This window comes from Aphelocoma coerulescens, chromosome 1, assembly GCF_041296385.1.
Source record: "Aphelocoma coerulescens isolate FSJ_1873_10779 chromosome 1, UR_Acoe_1.0, whole genome shotgun sequence".
In the NCBI taxonomy this organism is placed as follows: Eukaryota; Metazoa; Chordata; class Aves; order Passeriformes; family Corvidae; genus Aphelocoma; species Aphelocoma coerulescens.
Window position 1 is genome coordinate 49081380 of NC_091013.1, and position 12698 is coordinate 49094077.

The window sequence follows — 12698 nt, forward strand, 5'->3', positions numbered from 1 at the left end:
CACTGAAAAATCAAAACTAAAACCAATAATCTGTAGTTACACTTCAAGAATAACTTTAAGAGCAGAAGAGATAAATAAATTCTTCTGCAAAATAAATGTTTATATTTTCTTGTTTATTTAGAAAAAAATATATCCACAACAGCTATTTGAAAGAAGTATTTCACAAATTTCTAGAATAGAAGAATTCTTGAGAAAATAAACAAACCACATTGTACTTTAACTTATTAGCTTTCTCCTCAGTATCTGTTTTTTAACCTCCACAAATAAGGTAGTTTACAACATGCCTTTTTCTTCAAATGCATGTTTTAACACCAATCTACCATGAACCCATGCAGACCAGCTATCAGGAAGGCAACTATTTGCAGTTCACTACCAAATGCATGCTCTGCTGAAATATAGTCCTGGCCACAGCCACAGCACTCCAGAGAAACCACATCCTCTAAAGACTAGTGAGCCCTCAGATTAATAAACACTGAAGTACTACGAAATTTTCAGCTACTTTTCACTTTTATGTATTCAAAACTAAGTGATCAAATCTGATTAGAATTCCTGCACAGAACAGATGCATATCATTTTCTTTTCCTCACCATCCCATCACTTGGCAAGCATCAACCATCCAACACCCAGATCTAACAATATCCTTTCATGAAAGTGAAGTGGGTTGGTTTGTTGTTGTTGGTTTTTTTTTCATGAGGCATCTCTGCAGAATGTTTACAACAGCAGTTAATATGTCAGAAGGTCAAACGTGTAAAATCTGAACTAGAAGCAGGAAAGCTGAACAGAAGTCCATTGCTGCCATTCCACAGCTGTGTAGAAATACCAAGTGTGTCTGTCAAACAGGGATTAGGTACCATGGAAACCCAGAACCTCTGGAGGCAAACTTCAACTGAAAAGAATCCAGAGATTTATACTGAATGCTGTTGAAAAATAAGTTGCCAGAGAATGGCTTTTCTACCACAGTGAATTTCCTTGTGCAAAAATAATCTGTAGCAAGTGAAAGTGTTTCACACACATGTAAGTGATACTTAAATTATCTTAGTTATCTTTTAACTAGGGATCTTTAGGCTATTGAATTTTTCAAGGTTTTTTAAAAGAATCTTGTAAGTCCAATTAAAAAAAAAAAAAACATAAACCAAGTAAAACAATGGTGATCAGGACTTCATGAAGGAAAAGAAAATAAAAACTTTATAATGTGTGTGTAGATATATCTATATAGATATGTCTCTCTTTCCATGTCAGTGACTACCTCACATATAACATTTTACTTGCTCTTTCATTTTACATGGATTATAACCCAGATTTAACCAATTAATTACACATTTAGTACCGCAACATACACATCTGCATTCATTCCCTATGGCTTCTATTGAGATGTATTCCTTCCAATCCCTCCCATTAACAGTAAAAGTAGAGCTATTAGTGGATATGAGAACGTACCTGGTGTGAATATGTGAACTCCCCCAGAAAAGTACATGTTCTAAGACTAATGATATTAGAATTATGATCTTATTCTTTAAAGCATATCAATTTCTCTCCACCTTTTTTGAAGGTTTCTTGTCTATTTAAGAATTATGCCACAATAATTTTGAATACTGGAATTTTGGTATGATCCAGATACATGCTTCATATTTATTGTAAAGCTACGAATTGGGCATTGTTTCCTAGTGTTCTTCCTATTGCATAATTATAGGAATAGATAAATTTACCAACAAAAAACTGATATCTCTAAATATTAACAACAATGGCTGGGACCAACATTTTCGAATCTTCACACATGAGTATAAAAAAATTCTAGGAAAAAAAAAGTTGTTAAAAGATTACTCTAAAACTTGTACACATGAGGTATTGCAGTTATGATCTACTCCAGAATGCAGACGTTACTAAAAACATTACCACGTATCATGTAGCCTTCTGTTTGTCAAATAGTAACTTGAGAACAGCTTGAGGAACTGGTTTAAATTCGGTAAACAAAGTATAAAATGAGGTTTTCCTCCTTGAACACTTTCTGGATAGAAGAAACTTAGTAGCAAAACAGAAGCATGTTACCAAGACCAGAGGTCAGTCTAAGGGCATGTTCTGTCTCCAACACAATCACCAGCACACGAGCCTTAATCACTTATTTGACATCCATTTTCCTCAGACTCCCCAGTATTCACAGCAGTTCCATTACAGCTGGTAAAGTGTACATCTCTGCCTATTCCGCTTGCGTCTGTTACAGATTGGATGCATGTGAGTTTGTTTTCTTGAATCTGCTAGTATAATCTGCCTGTATAATCTTGTGTATTAACAAACTGCACATGTTTGCTTCTCCTTGTGTAGTTTCTTTTCTAAATCAAATCTCAATGAGCACTCTACAATTTTCATATTGCACAATTTGGTGAATAACAGCTCCACAACCGCTTTACCTCACTGCCTTGGTGGGTAAGCGTTGGTCACTTCCAACTCCCACCACTTATTTCAGACCACTTTTAAGAAGCCTGCTTCCCCTTCCTTTCTGTAGCTCCCCTCGTGAGCAACCAAAACTGCGTACAGTACCCAACACACAGACAGATCCTGTGTTTCATACAATGACACTTCCTCTTCATTCTCACTATATTCCCTAATGATGGACAGTGTTGCATCGGGATTTGTTGGCAGCTGCCACTAACCAACAGCTTCAGCAAACCATCAGTCACAGGTCACGTCTTTAGGTAGCAGCAGCTTTATAGAATCAGTACAGAAAGTAGATCCTGGTCACTCTTAAGTCACACAGAACAGACACAACAAGTAAACAGTAAAAGTAGAGGGAACAGGAAAGCCTGTAAAATTAGGAAATGTCATCAAGAGCAGACTCACTATTCAACAATTAGTTTCAGCTTCCATTTTAGCCTACATGCATTTGGGCTGCAAAATTCAACATAGATTGAAAAAGCTGAGTATTAAAAGAAAAATTTTATTAAATTAAATAAAATTTAATTAAATAAAAGCTCTAAATTTGTTATACATATTTCACTTAAAGTACAATGGGAAAACTCAAGCACAAAAGCTTCTTAAAGACAGGGCAGAAGGATGCTGTAGCGATAAATTTATTTTACAAGGGAGTAACAAAGATGAAGGGGAGTTTCTTCCTGGAGATGTATTATGGAAACTGAACTGCTAAAGCAGCATACAGTTTCACCTCAAGGCCATGATTTGTAAGAAGGAGGAAAAAAAGGACTCAAGTTTGTGTCTCCTGTCCCCTGAGTAAGTGTCATTGAAAATCCTTCAGAAAAACTATAAAAAAACTTTAAAAGACTCAAGTTTATCGACAACCCAGGAATTTTATTGCATGTGTACTTAAATAAAGCCAGCCAAGCAGAACAGTTTCCTACTCAACAATATGACTCAGTAGCCCAAAATTAAATCATTAATTAAATAAAATATAAATCAGAGGATACTATTAATCAATAAGAGCAAACTCTAGTCTTCTTAGCAGGTCAATCATGCTTGACTTTTTCAGTATAACTCATTTTCTTAGTAACTGGAAATGGAGTAGTTGAGCTCCTCAACTAACAGAGATAATACAAATTTCAACAGCTTAAAAAAAACTCACACATACACAACACCAGCTGAACCCACTTACTGTGAATTGCAAGAACAGGCTCTACTGAAAAGATTTTCATTTTGATTTGCAACTCACATAACACTAATAAACACTCAAGGTCTTTCCTTTAAAAACAGCACATTTATGTCACAACAGGTAGTTGAGAATTTTTTCAACCCTACTGTTAAAGAGTGCTGACTGAGCACTTTAAAGCAATCCTACAAAATATATGGCACAAAGGACAATTCTCTGGACCTCTCAATTGCCGGAGAGGTGACTCACATATCTGAAAGCAGGCACTTTCCAGGAGGTTGGTTGATTATAAGGCAGCTAAACAAAACAAAAAAGCAGCAGTCCAGGAAGTTCACCTCTTTGGAAGACAGCAGAACACAACCAAATCAGTGCTATCACTAAATCACAGAAAGTATTTTCAGGAGGAAATTGAAAAAAAAAAAAAAAATAGTAGACATTGAGGCATGTGAGAAAGGAACGCAAGCCACATCGTTCAACATCAGCTGTGGCCCAGCACTGCAGGGCTTTAGTGGCCAGCTCATTTATTTGAATTATGCACCCATCCTAGAATTCGGAACAGATTTTAAAGAGCAAACAGTTTGTGCAAGTTTTTTTCCTAACCATTTATTCCATGTATTTGATGCAAGTCAATTTTATGACCACAACTCTGGAGATTCAATTAAGAGCCTTAATGCTTCAGTACATTCCTTGAAAGATACTTTAAGGACTGTTTCTGTTAAATTCAAAAAAAACCCCAACTGATTCTTAAGTACCATGATCAAAATGGACAATTGGCCTCAGTATCAGCCAAGATCCCTATCCCAATTGTTTCATGTTTTACCAAAGGTGCCACTTATTCCTCAAAGATGACAAGTGTTAATTACACTAACCATTACCAAAGCAATGTTTAACCATGTGCTTGTGCCACTTTAAAAGAACCCTAAATTTCTTCCCTGCAGTAAGGAAACAACTGCTACTGTAAGTATCTTCTTTTCAATAACCTCTCCTTAGGGCTGCTCTACATAACCTTTTCAGATAAATCAGGGAAAAGCAAAAAGCATGTTCAATAGATCAAGCTACATATACATCTTTACAGAGGACATGATTCTGACCTCCCCTACAAGAACAATCAGTGAACATTTGTAGGATTACTTTCAATAGGTAGAATATTGTTCAAAGCTAAAATAGACAACCTATGTTTGTGCATATGTTAAATTACCCTGCAATAGTAGGGAGACCAACTTTTTCTTCACTTTTTTACAGGAAACCCACTTTTTACAAGTAAGAAGGTGACAAATCACTGCCCAGCACCTAGTAACTAAAGAAAAAGAAAGATGGGTTTACAAACAAAAATAAAGCAATATACAGCTTATTGACCAGATTTTAATGTGTCGACACCACTCAGAGATTGGAGGATTTTTTTCTAAATTGTTCTGTGCATTCCAAACACAGCTGGAGGCACAGCCATGGATGAGGTTGTGGGGGGATGACTCAATATCTAATGTTTTGGCTACGGAGTGGTTGAAGAGTAAGTCAGACTATCTCAGGTTTAAGCTAATCTTCGCCTACAATAATGGAAACAATACTTAAGTGGAATAAACAGGTAAATGTTAAAAAGGAAACATATTTTTTACTTTCACTGTAAATCAGACATGCTCTGAGTGCCTGACAAGACTTAAGCACAAACCAGAAAAAGTTAGTCATTCTCATTAAAAAACACAGCTGGTGAAGGGGGTGCCCAATTTACTAAAATCAGCTACTTGTGACAGTACTTGCCCAGGAAGTGGGAGACCTAAGCCTGAGGCAGCTCAAACCCACAGTTTTGGCTCTGCAGTAGTTCAGTTTCAGTAGGAAAAGTTGGCAGTGCCTCTCCAACCTAACAAGTTGCCAATTTTTTTTTTCATTCTTTTTTTACTCAATCTCTTAGAATTATTTTTCTTCTTCATTTGAAAATGGTTTCCCTGATTTGAGTGTACTGGTATATGTCTATTTGTTCATTTCCCTTTCCAAAACAGCTAGAAATCTAGAGGGAGGTTTGAGGCTATGAAACTTTAGAAAATACTGAAACCTATTACTGTAAACTGAACACTGAGGTCTCACAAAGTTAGGTGTGATGACATTACTCGTTGCCAAATCTTCCTTGTTTTGTCAACACTGTCGCTGGGAAGAGAGTTTCAAAATACACCTATAATTAGACATTTGTCAAAAGTAACTCATTTTCTCCATCTACTAACATTTTGTATTAATGTACTGCTTGATTTCTGACATTATCCTGATGTGGTCCCTACCACATTTTTCAGATACAAACAAGCTGAGAAAGGGCTTACAGTTTCTCCTTTTTAAAATACCATGGAAAGAACATCTAGTTTGGCCACAACACAGCTGACTCCTACTCAGAACCTTGCTATTTGAAATCATTTTATTCATGTTACTGAACTTTCCTACTAGGATTAGAAGACTTACTAGATGTGACATGCATGCCACAGCCTGAAGCTGCCTTTTTACATTACATGACTTCATGTCACTGCACAGATCAGGTACCCCTTTCTTTGGGCTTTCACGCATCTTTCAAGAACCTAAAAATCCCCCAGTTTCACAAGATAGGCTCAGCCACACCAAGATCTTGCTGCAACTAAAAAGGCCAGTTTTGCTCCCAGCCTTTCCTCCTGTACTACCTTTGCACAGATCCAACCTTAGATTCTGGCCTACCAAGACCTTTGGTGAAAAACCTGAGTGGAGCAACCCAGGTACATTTTGCTGGTTCTACATACTCTTCTTTATTTTGTTGTTCAGTATGGTAAAACTGGTACCTTATAAAACTAAGCCAATTTGTGTGCAAAATTGCTTAGGTCATTCTATGCCCACACCTAAAAGAAATGAAACTGCCCACATGAAAACCCAGAAAGTTACTGTAACCACTGATATTCCTGGTGTACCTGTAAGCCAGGGTTTCCTCCCATGAATCAGCTGCAGAGCAGGGTATTATGTCAGTGGCCCTCTAAGAGATTCAGAAATCAGATAGTAATGGCAATACACAGTTAAATCACCCTGCTTTAAATTTATACAAAAAGTATTGTACCTGTCCAGTACCTCAGCACCTTTACTTAGGAGCAATGGATACAGAGATTTGAAGCTTATTTCCTTGGTTGTATAAAATGAGAAAGTATTTAGAAACTTAACTAAAAAGTGAAAAAAAAAAAAAGCCAACAAAAAAAGTAAAATGCAGTCCTTTAAGTATTAACTGCATCCCTACTGCATCTGCAAATTTCTCAACATTTATAATTTTTTTCTTTGTTTGTGGCAAAATTCTTCATTAAAAAATAGAGAAAAAATGTTTACGAAAAAGTAAAGCTATTCCTTCAAGAAAAAGACTACTGTTTAATAGAGAAATTTGTCACAGGTAAGGGCTACAAAAATAAATTAAAAATTTAAAATGTCTATTACTACATTCCAAAAAACAACTGATGCAAGGACAGATCGCTGTCTGAAAGCATCATTTACCTCATTTCAGGAGACTCTCATTTGCTTTTCTAAGCTATTAAAAGTCTGTACTAGGTGTGTCATGCAAAAAGTCAGTGCAATGAAAAATTTTATCTTCTTGCAATTGAGGCTCATATCACTAAAAATATCACTGCAACTGTCACAAGAAAACAACTGCAACACTTATCAGTTAATGCATCTTTCCTCAGTACTTTTCAGTATTATAGATTTAGCCCTCCAGATGCAGAATTTTATTTTCAAGTTACAACATCACCTCATATCTGTGGAAAGCAACAGAATTTCCCTAAGCTAGCTTGAGCTGCTCAGTAACACCCATTACATAAGATTTTTCCTAAGACAATAAATACTGTAGAAAATACAGTAGATATATAGATATAAGCTAGTGGTCTTACATCAAAGCCATAGCATTACCTATATTTGGGAGTTTATTTGCCAATCATTATTAGACTCAATCCCCTGAAAAGAAAGAAGGTATGCATTTTTCTTTCTTCATATTTCCTGTGTAGATTGACTTTCATGAGAGTTACAAAGACAACTTGACTTTGATCAAGGTTTATAACCAAGTAACACTGGGAGAGTAAAGAGTCAGCAACAATGCAAGTAACAGATACAGAAATTAAAGCCTTATCCGAGTCTGTGTTTTCCTATAGTGTTTACAGTACAAATTTTCATCTCTTAGCCCCATTTCTATAAGCACACACAACTCACACTCATACAAGATTGGCATCCCTTTTAAAAACCACAATTTCTTTACCCCTGTATAGTGCCAGCAGGCTGCCATCAGTCTTGCCTCACACATCACTTAGAAACCCCACCAAACCCAAGTGCTACAGTGGCATGGCAAGTCCAGGAACTGACATCCCTGTGGACAGCTGCCTTTGGCTCCACCCGAATCAGTTTGTTACTTACCCATTTTACCACTTACCTATTTAGCTCTGACCAAACCCTAAGTCAAAGACTCAAGACTACCTGACCCCAAATTGGTTACCCAAAACTTTAATCAACAAAGACTGGTTATTGTAACTTGTGAGCAGTACAGCTGGTAAGTCCTGCAGCCTTCAATACAATTTCTGTGCTTACATCACTCACCTGCACGTGAAGCCTTCCATCATGACTCACTTAGCTGGAAAACCACATTTCTAAGTAAAACAGGCAATCTCAAGCTTTAATGCTGAGTTGCTCTCTCAGCTTTATGTGCTGCAGAAAACAGCTACATTTCCTTTTCTTTGTTTCAGTACAGATTCACAAAGCATCATTCCAATCACTTTTTCTGCAAACAGTCTGGACTAGAAGCAGATGTTTCAGACAAGATAGTAATGCTATTGAGGTCATATGACAAAAAGCTAGAAGGTAGAAACAATCAGGATAATGATTACTGAAGAATTTTTATTATAATTTTCCTAAAGTTGATGCCTTATCCAGCAAAGAGCAGAATAGGGGAAGAAATAGAAAAAATACAGCAATAAGTACATGATACAGCTGAACTGACTTATACCTGCAAGGAATGTCAAATGTAAAATTTAAGACACATTTACCAACAGGAATGCAGTCATGCAAGTGACTAAGGAAAAGAAAAAAGGAAGTAAAGCAAGACAACAAAGGTTGGCTAATTTACTTCTAATGTCATACTCCTGCAGGGAAGCATGACAAATTCTTACCCATCAATTACTTGTCTTTTTGCCCTACGAAGAGAGACAAAACAGGAGGGGCAGAAAGCAATACAAATCACACATGCCCGCGGCAGATAGTTACGTAATGCTGACGTACTGCCTGCTCTTTGCTCACTACACTTACTTTGCTGCAATTCCAAGTACCAGCTTTTAACAGCTGCCCAGTTTGAACAGTTTTAAACTGCTTTGTAAATAAAATGCATGCACACAAAGAAGAACAAGATAGCTCTAAGGCTTCATAATGTATCTCCAACAGAGATAAAAATAAGAAAAACTGACAGTTAGCTTTATGATGAGACATTTTCTGTTTCATAAGAAGTCATAAAATTGGCTTTTTGAGATAAAACTCTAAACTAAATTGCCTGTCAATCTAAAGTCTGATTTAGTTTAACTTACTTGAAGAAACCACAAATAAAAAAGAGAAAGATAGCTCCTTCAACTTCACTGAAGTGCTACTGCTAGGAACAGAAACACAAGTCAGTAATTCTTTTGATAATAAGATACACCTAGAAATCTTTCTATTTAGAAGAGAACTTGCCCTGAATAGAGTCAAACAGATCAGCTAGAAGTAAAGGTAGAATGGATACAAGCCGGGCCAAAAAGTGTTTATTATTAATCATGGGAGAAAGAAAAAAAAGAAAAAAAAAATACAGTGAACACAGCAGAACCGGCCAGATTTCATAAAAGTAAATTCACAACACATTCATAAAATGTGATATTAGCCATATTTAGTCTTTTTTTTTTCTATATTTTGTCTTTAAAAACTAGGACACAACCATAAAATCTGCAATGATCTACTGCTTAGTACCTATCACAGTCATTATGTAAGCAAATACATCACAACACTTAAGATCACATGCTTGAATAATCAGCTGCTAATTAGGTATATCTGCAATTGCCTTGTTCCTTCCTTTCTCTGACCCAAAACAGCAAGTAAACAACACTACAAAAATGTCTATCTCCAGCAGTCAGATATAACAAAGAAACTAAAACATATACCCCTTCCTATGGAACAGTAATCAGTAAGGCTGTATTTTAAACTCTAGAGCACATCAGACTGATTTCCAACAAATGACTACACAGATTAATATACACAGCAAACTGAGGAGGCCAACTTAAGCAGTCAAACATTAAGATAAGCCCTTTTGGAAGGCCACACCAAAGAGTGTTTACCCAAAGCTGGGCATCAGCACCATCACTGGAAGTTCCTAACAAGCATAAGATAAAAATTTACAGAGACAAATTATTTCTTCACGTGGTTTTTTTTGTACTCCTCTGAGTAACTAAATTAAAGTTTCCCTTCTACCTGTCTGGCCTTTAATAACATATGCTTTCAAGGCCTTTTAAAACATGGCCAGGTTACCTCAGGCCTCAGGGAAGATATTGTTTGTAGGCTCTCGAGAAAATGCTCTGCCAGCATTTTCCTTCTCTGTTGCAGGGAAGGAGGAATGACTTTAGGACTTCTACTGATTTCAAGTTATGGAAGCACAGTGCAAGAAAAGAAGTGTGCTAGAAAGCACTGACCCACAAAGCAGTTGGTGACCAACTACCATCCTAAAGGCATACGTCACAGGGTGCGTGGTGTGTTCATCAGCTCTATGACAATCCTTGTATCTAAGTGCCCAAAAGCATACAGAAATCCACAATGCTGTAAGACTATCCAAACAAATATTCCAAATACAAGAAAGGTGTTTCCTATTATTTTTTTCTTAAATCATAAGCTAGGAACAATCTGAATCTAAGTACCAGTATTCACATATGCACAGAAGTGTGATTACTTCTGTGGACATTCTTTTCCCTGCTCAAGCTGTAAAACACAAACACTAAGATAAATAATTCAGGATTTAGCTGGAAGATTGCAGTAGAAATTAGAATCACAGAGAGTAACAAAAATTTCAGACCTCCTTATCTTTACATTCATAGCAAAGCCATAAAGTACAAGGAACTTAAGGATAAAACTGAAACTTTAAGGAGATTGACTGCACCTAAGTCATTTTTGCACCCAATAACTAGAAAAGCTTATATATTTTGAGTATAATTGACATTAAGCTAATGATTGCAAGATTTATGTAACTGACATTAAACAAACGAATGCGAGAAACAAACAGGACAATAACTCGGGCAGGACAATCAATTCGGGCAGGATGAAAATCTTTGTATTCTAAATGATTACTTCTGTGGTTAAGTTCAGGAACGAAAGAAAAAATGGTCCCAGTGACCCACAATGCTGCAGACTGTTCTTGAGAAGAGTGTGCTCGTGCATGTGCGTACACAGACACAAACACACTGAAGGTCAGACTCCCCCCTGCATTTTACACTTCCTTCCCTCACTCCCTCTAATCTTCACGCAGGCCTTGCATTCTATCCCTGTGCCAGACAGCTACGGGCTATTAGAAATCACAAGGTTTCAGAGGTTCGCTCCGCGGCACGTACTCAGCAGAGACAAGGACCCCTGCCCCTTCCTCCCCCGGCTGCTCCGCACCAGCGCGGCGCACCCCGCTCTCCTCCTCGGCCGCGCTCTCCCAGGAGCCGCCACCCGCTCCCGGCACGGGAGGCGCCCGGGAAAGCTCACCGAGCCCGGGCCGGGACCGGCCGCACGGGAGCCGGCGGGAGGGGAGAGGGAGGCGGGCAAAGGCGGCTTCCCGAGCAGGCCGAGCAGCCGCCCCCTCCGAGGCCGGGCCCGCCGGGGGGGCCAGGAGGCAGCCCCCGCCGCCCGAGCGAGGCCCGGCTGTCAGAGCCCCTCCGTGGGACGGGCCACGCTTGGCCCCGGCCCCTGGCAGACCCCCGCGCGAGGGAGCAGAGGCGGCGGCGGGGGGAAGGGTGCCCCGGTCGCACCGTGCCCCGCCGCGCCGGCCCGAGGGGGCGGGGGAGGAGAGCGGGGCCTCGCCGGGGACGCCGCACTCACCACTTGGTAGCGGCTGACGGGCTGGTGGTGATCCATCCTGGCCGCCCGCCGACACGCACGGGCGCGGCCGCAGCTCCTCCGACCTGGTGCCGCGTCGCTCGGTCCGTCCTTGCTTGCTTGCTTCCTTGCTTGCTTCCTTGCTTCCTTCCGTCCTTCCCCCGCCCGTTCGCCCGGCGCTGCCGCCGCCCCGGCCCTGCCCCGCTACGGCCGCCCCCCGCCCGCCCCCGCGGCGGCGGAGCCGGCCCAGGCCCCGCCCCGCCGGGAGCCGCGCTCGCTCTGCCCCCGGCTGGGCGTGTGCGCCCGCCGCCCCCGCCCGCTGCTCGGCCGCGCTCCGCTCGGGGCGGTTCCGCCGGGGCTGCCGAGAATGGGTTTTTCCCGGCTCTTCGCTCGGCAGCTCTGTTCTGTGAGATTGTTAGTCCTAAGCCCAGAGCCTTGCCTAGATATTTGTCGCTATTGATCACCATGGGGCAAGAAGAAGCAGAGCATGGCACAGAAGACGTCTTGGGGATCCGGAGAGTGATTTTGAATAGGCATCTACCTAAAGTAATTAAGAGTCCTAAGCCCGTTTGCCTGCTGTTCCTGTGAAGGCAAAGCACCGTTCTATGGCAAGACATTATTGCGATTTTCCTCTTCTTTCTTCCTCCTAAAACTAAATGTTCAGATGTTTATGACCTCCTGGAGTAAAACCAGTTAAAAACGCCTGCACCCATATAAAGGTGTATTGGATGAGGCTGACTCATTTCTAGGTTCCGGAACTGCCAGATGTGTAGCTGTGGCACACAACAATTTCAAATAGTCATAGATGCATCTCTTGGCTGCACTGGAGAGGAGTGTTCGCTTGTGCTGCTGTATAGCTGATCTGCAAGGCAAATGCTCTCACAAAAGTGGCTATCGCTAATGGCCGGCACGCAGAACTTTATCCTGCAGCTCAGGTCATCACCTTTCCGTAGCTGCTTGCTGACCTGAGCAGCAGGGTAAGTGCTTTTGTGCAGGCAGTCATCACTGGCGAGCTGGGTGAGGGCTTGCGGGAGTGAAGTGCCAGTACGTG

At 40.2% G+C, this 12698-nt stretch overlaps 1 protein-coding gene across 2 annotated transcripts in view; it reads right to left on the reverse strand.

Annotated features, from left to right (window-relative positions):
- NDFIP2 (Nedd4 family interacting protein 2) overlaps positions 1-11823 on the reverse strand; it is a 47154-nt gene extending 35331 nt beyond the window's left edge. Inside the window, exon 1 of one of the 2 annotated variants that reach the window (XM_069008514.1) lies at positions 11651-11823. In XM_069008514.1, coding sequence (XP_068864615.1) covers positions 11651-11686 — 36 coding nt within the window. In that variant the 5' untranslated portion in view covers positions 11687-11823. The remainder of the gene's footprint in view (positions 1-11650) is intronic. The other variant, XM_069008519.1, reaches the window with a different exon arrangement.
- Positions 11824-12698: the final 875 nt, after the last annotated feature.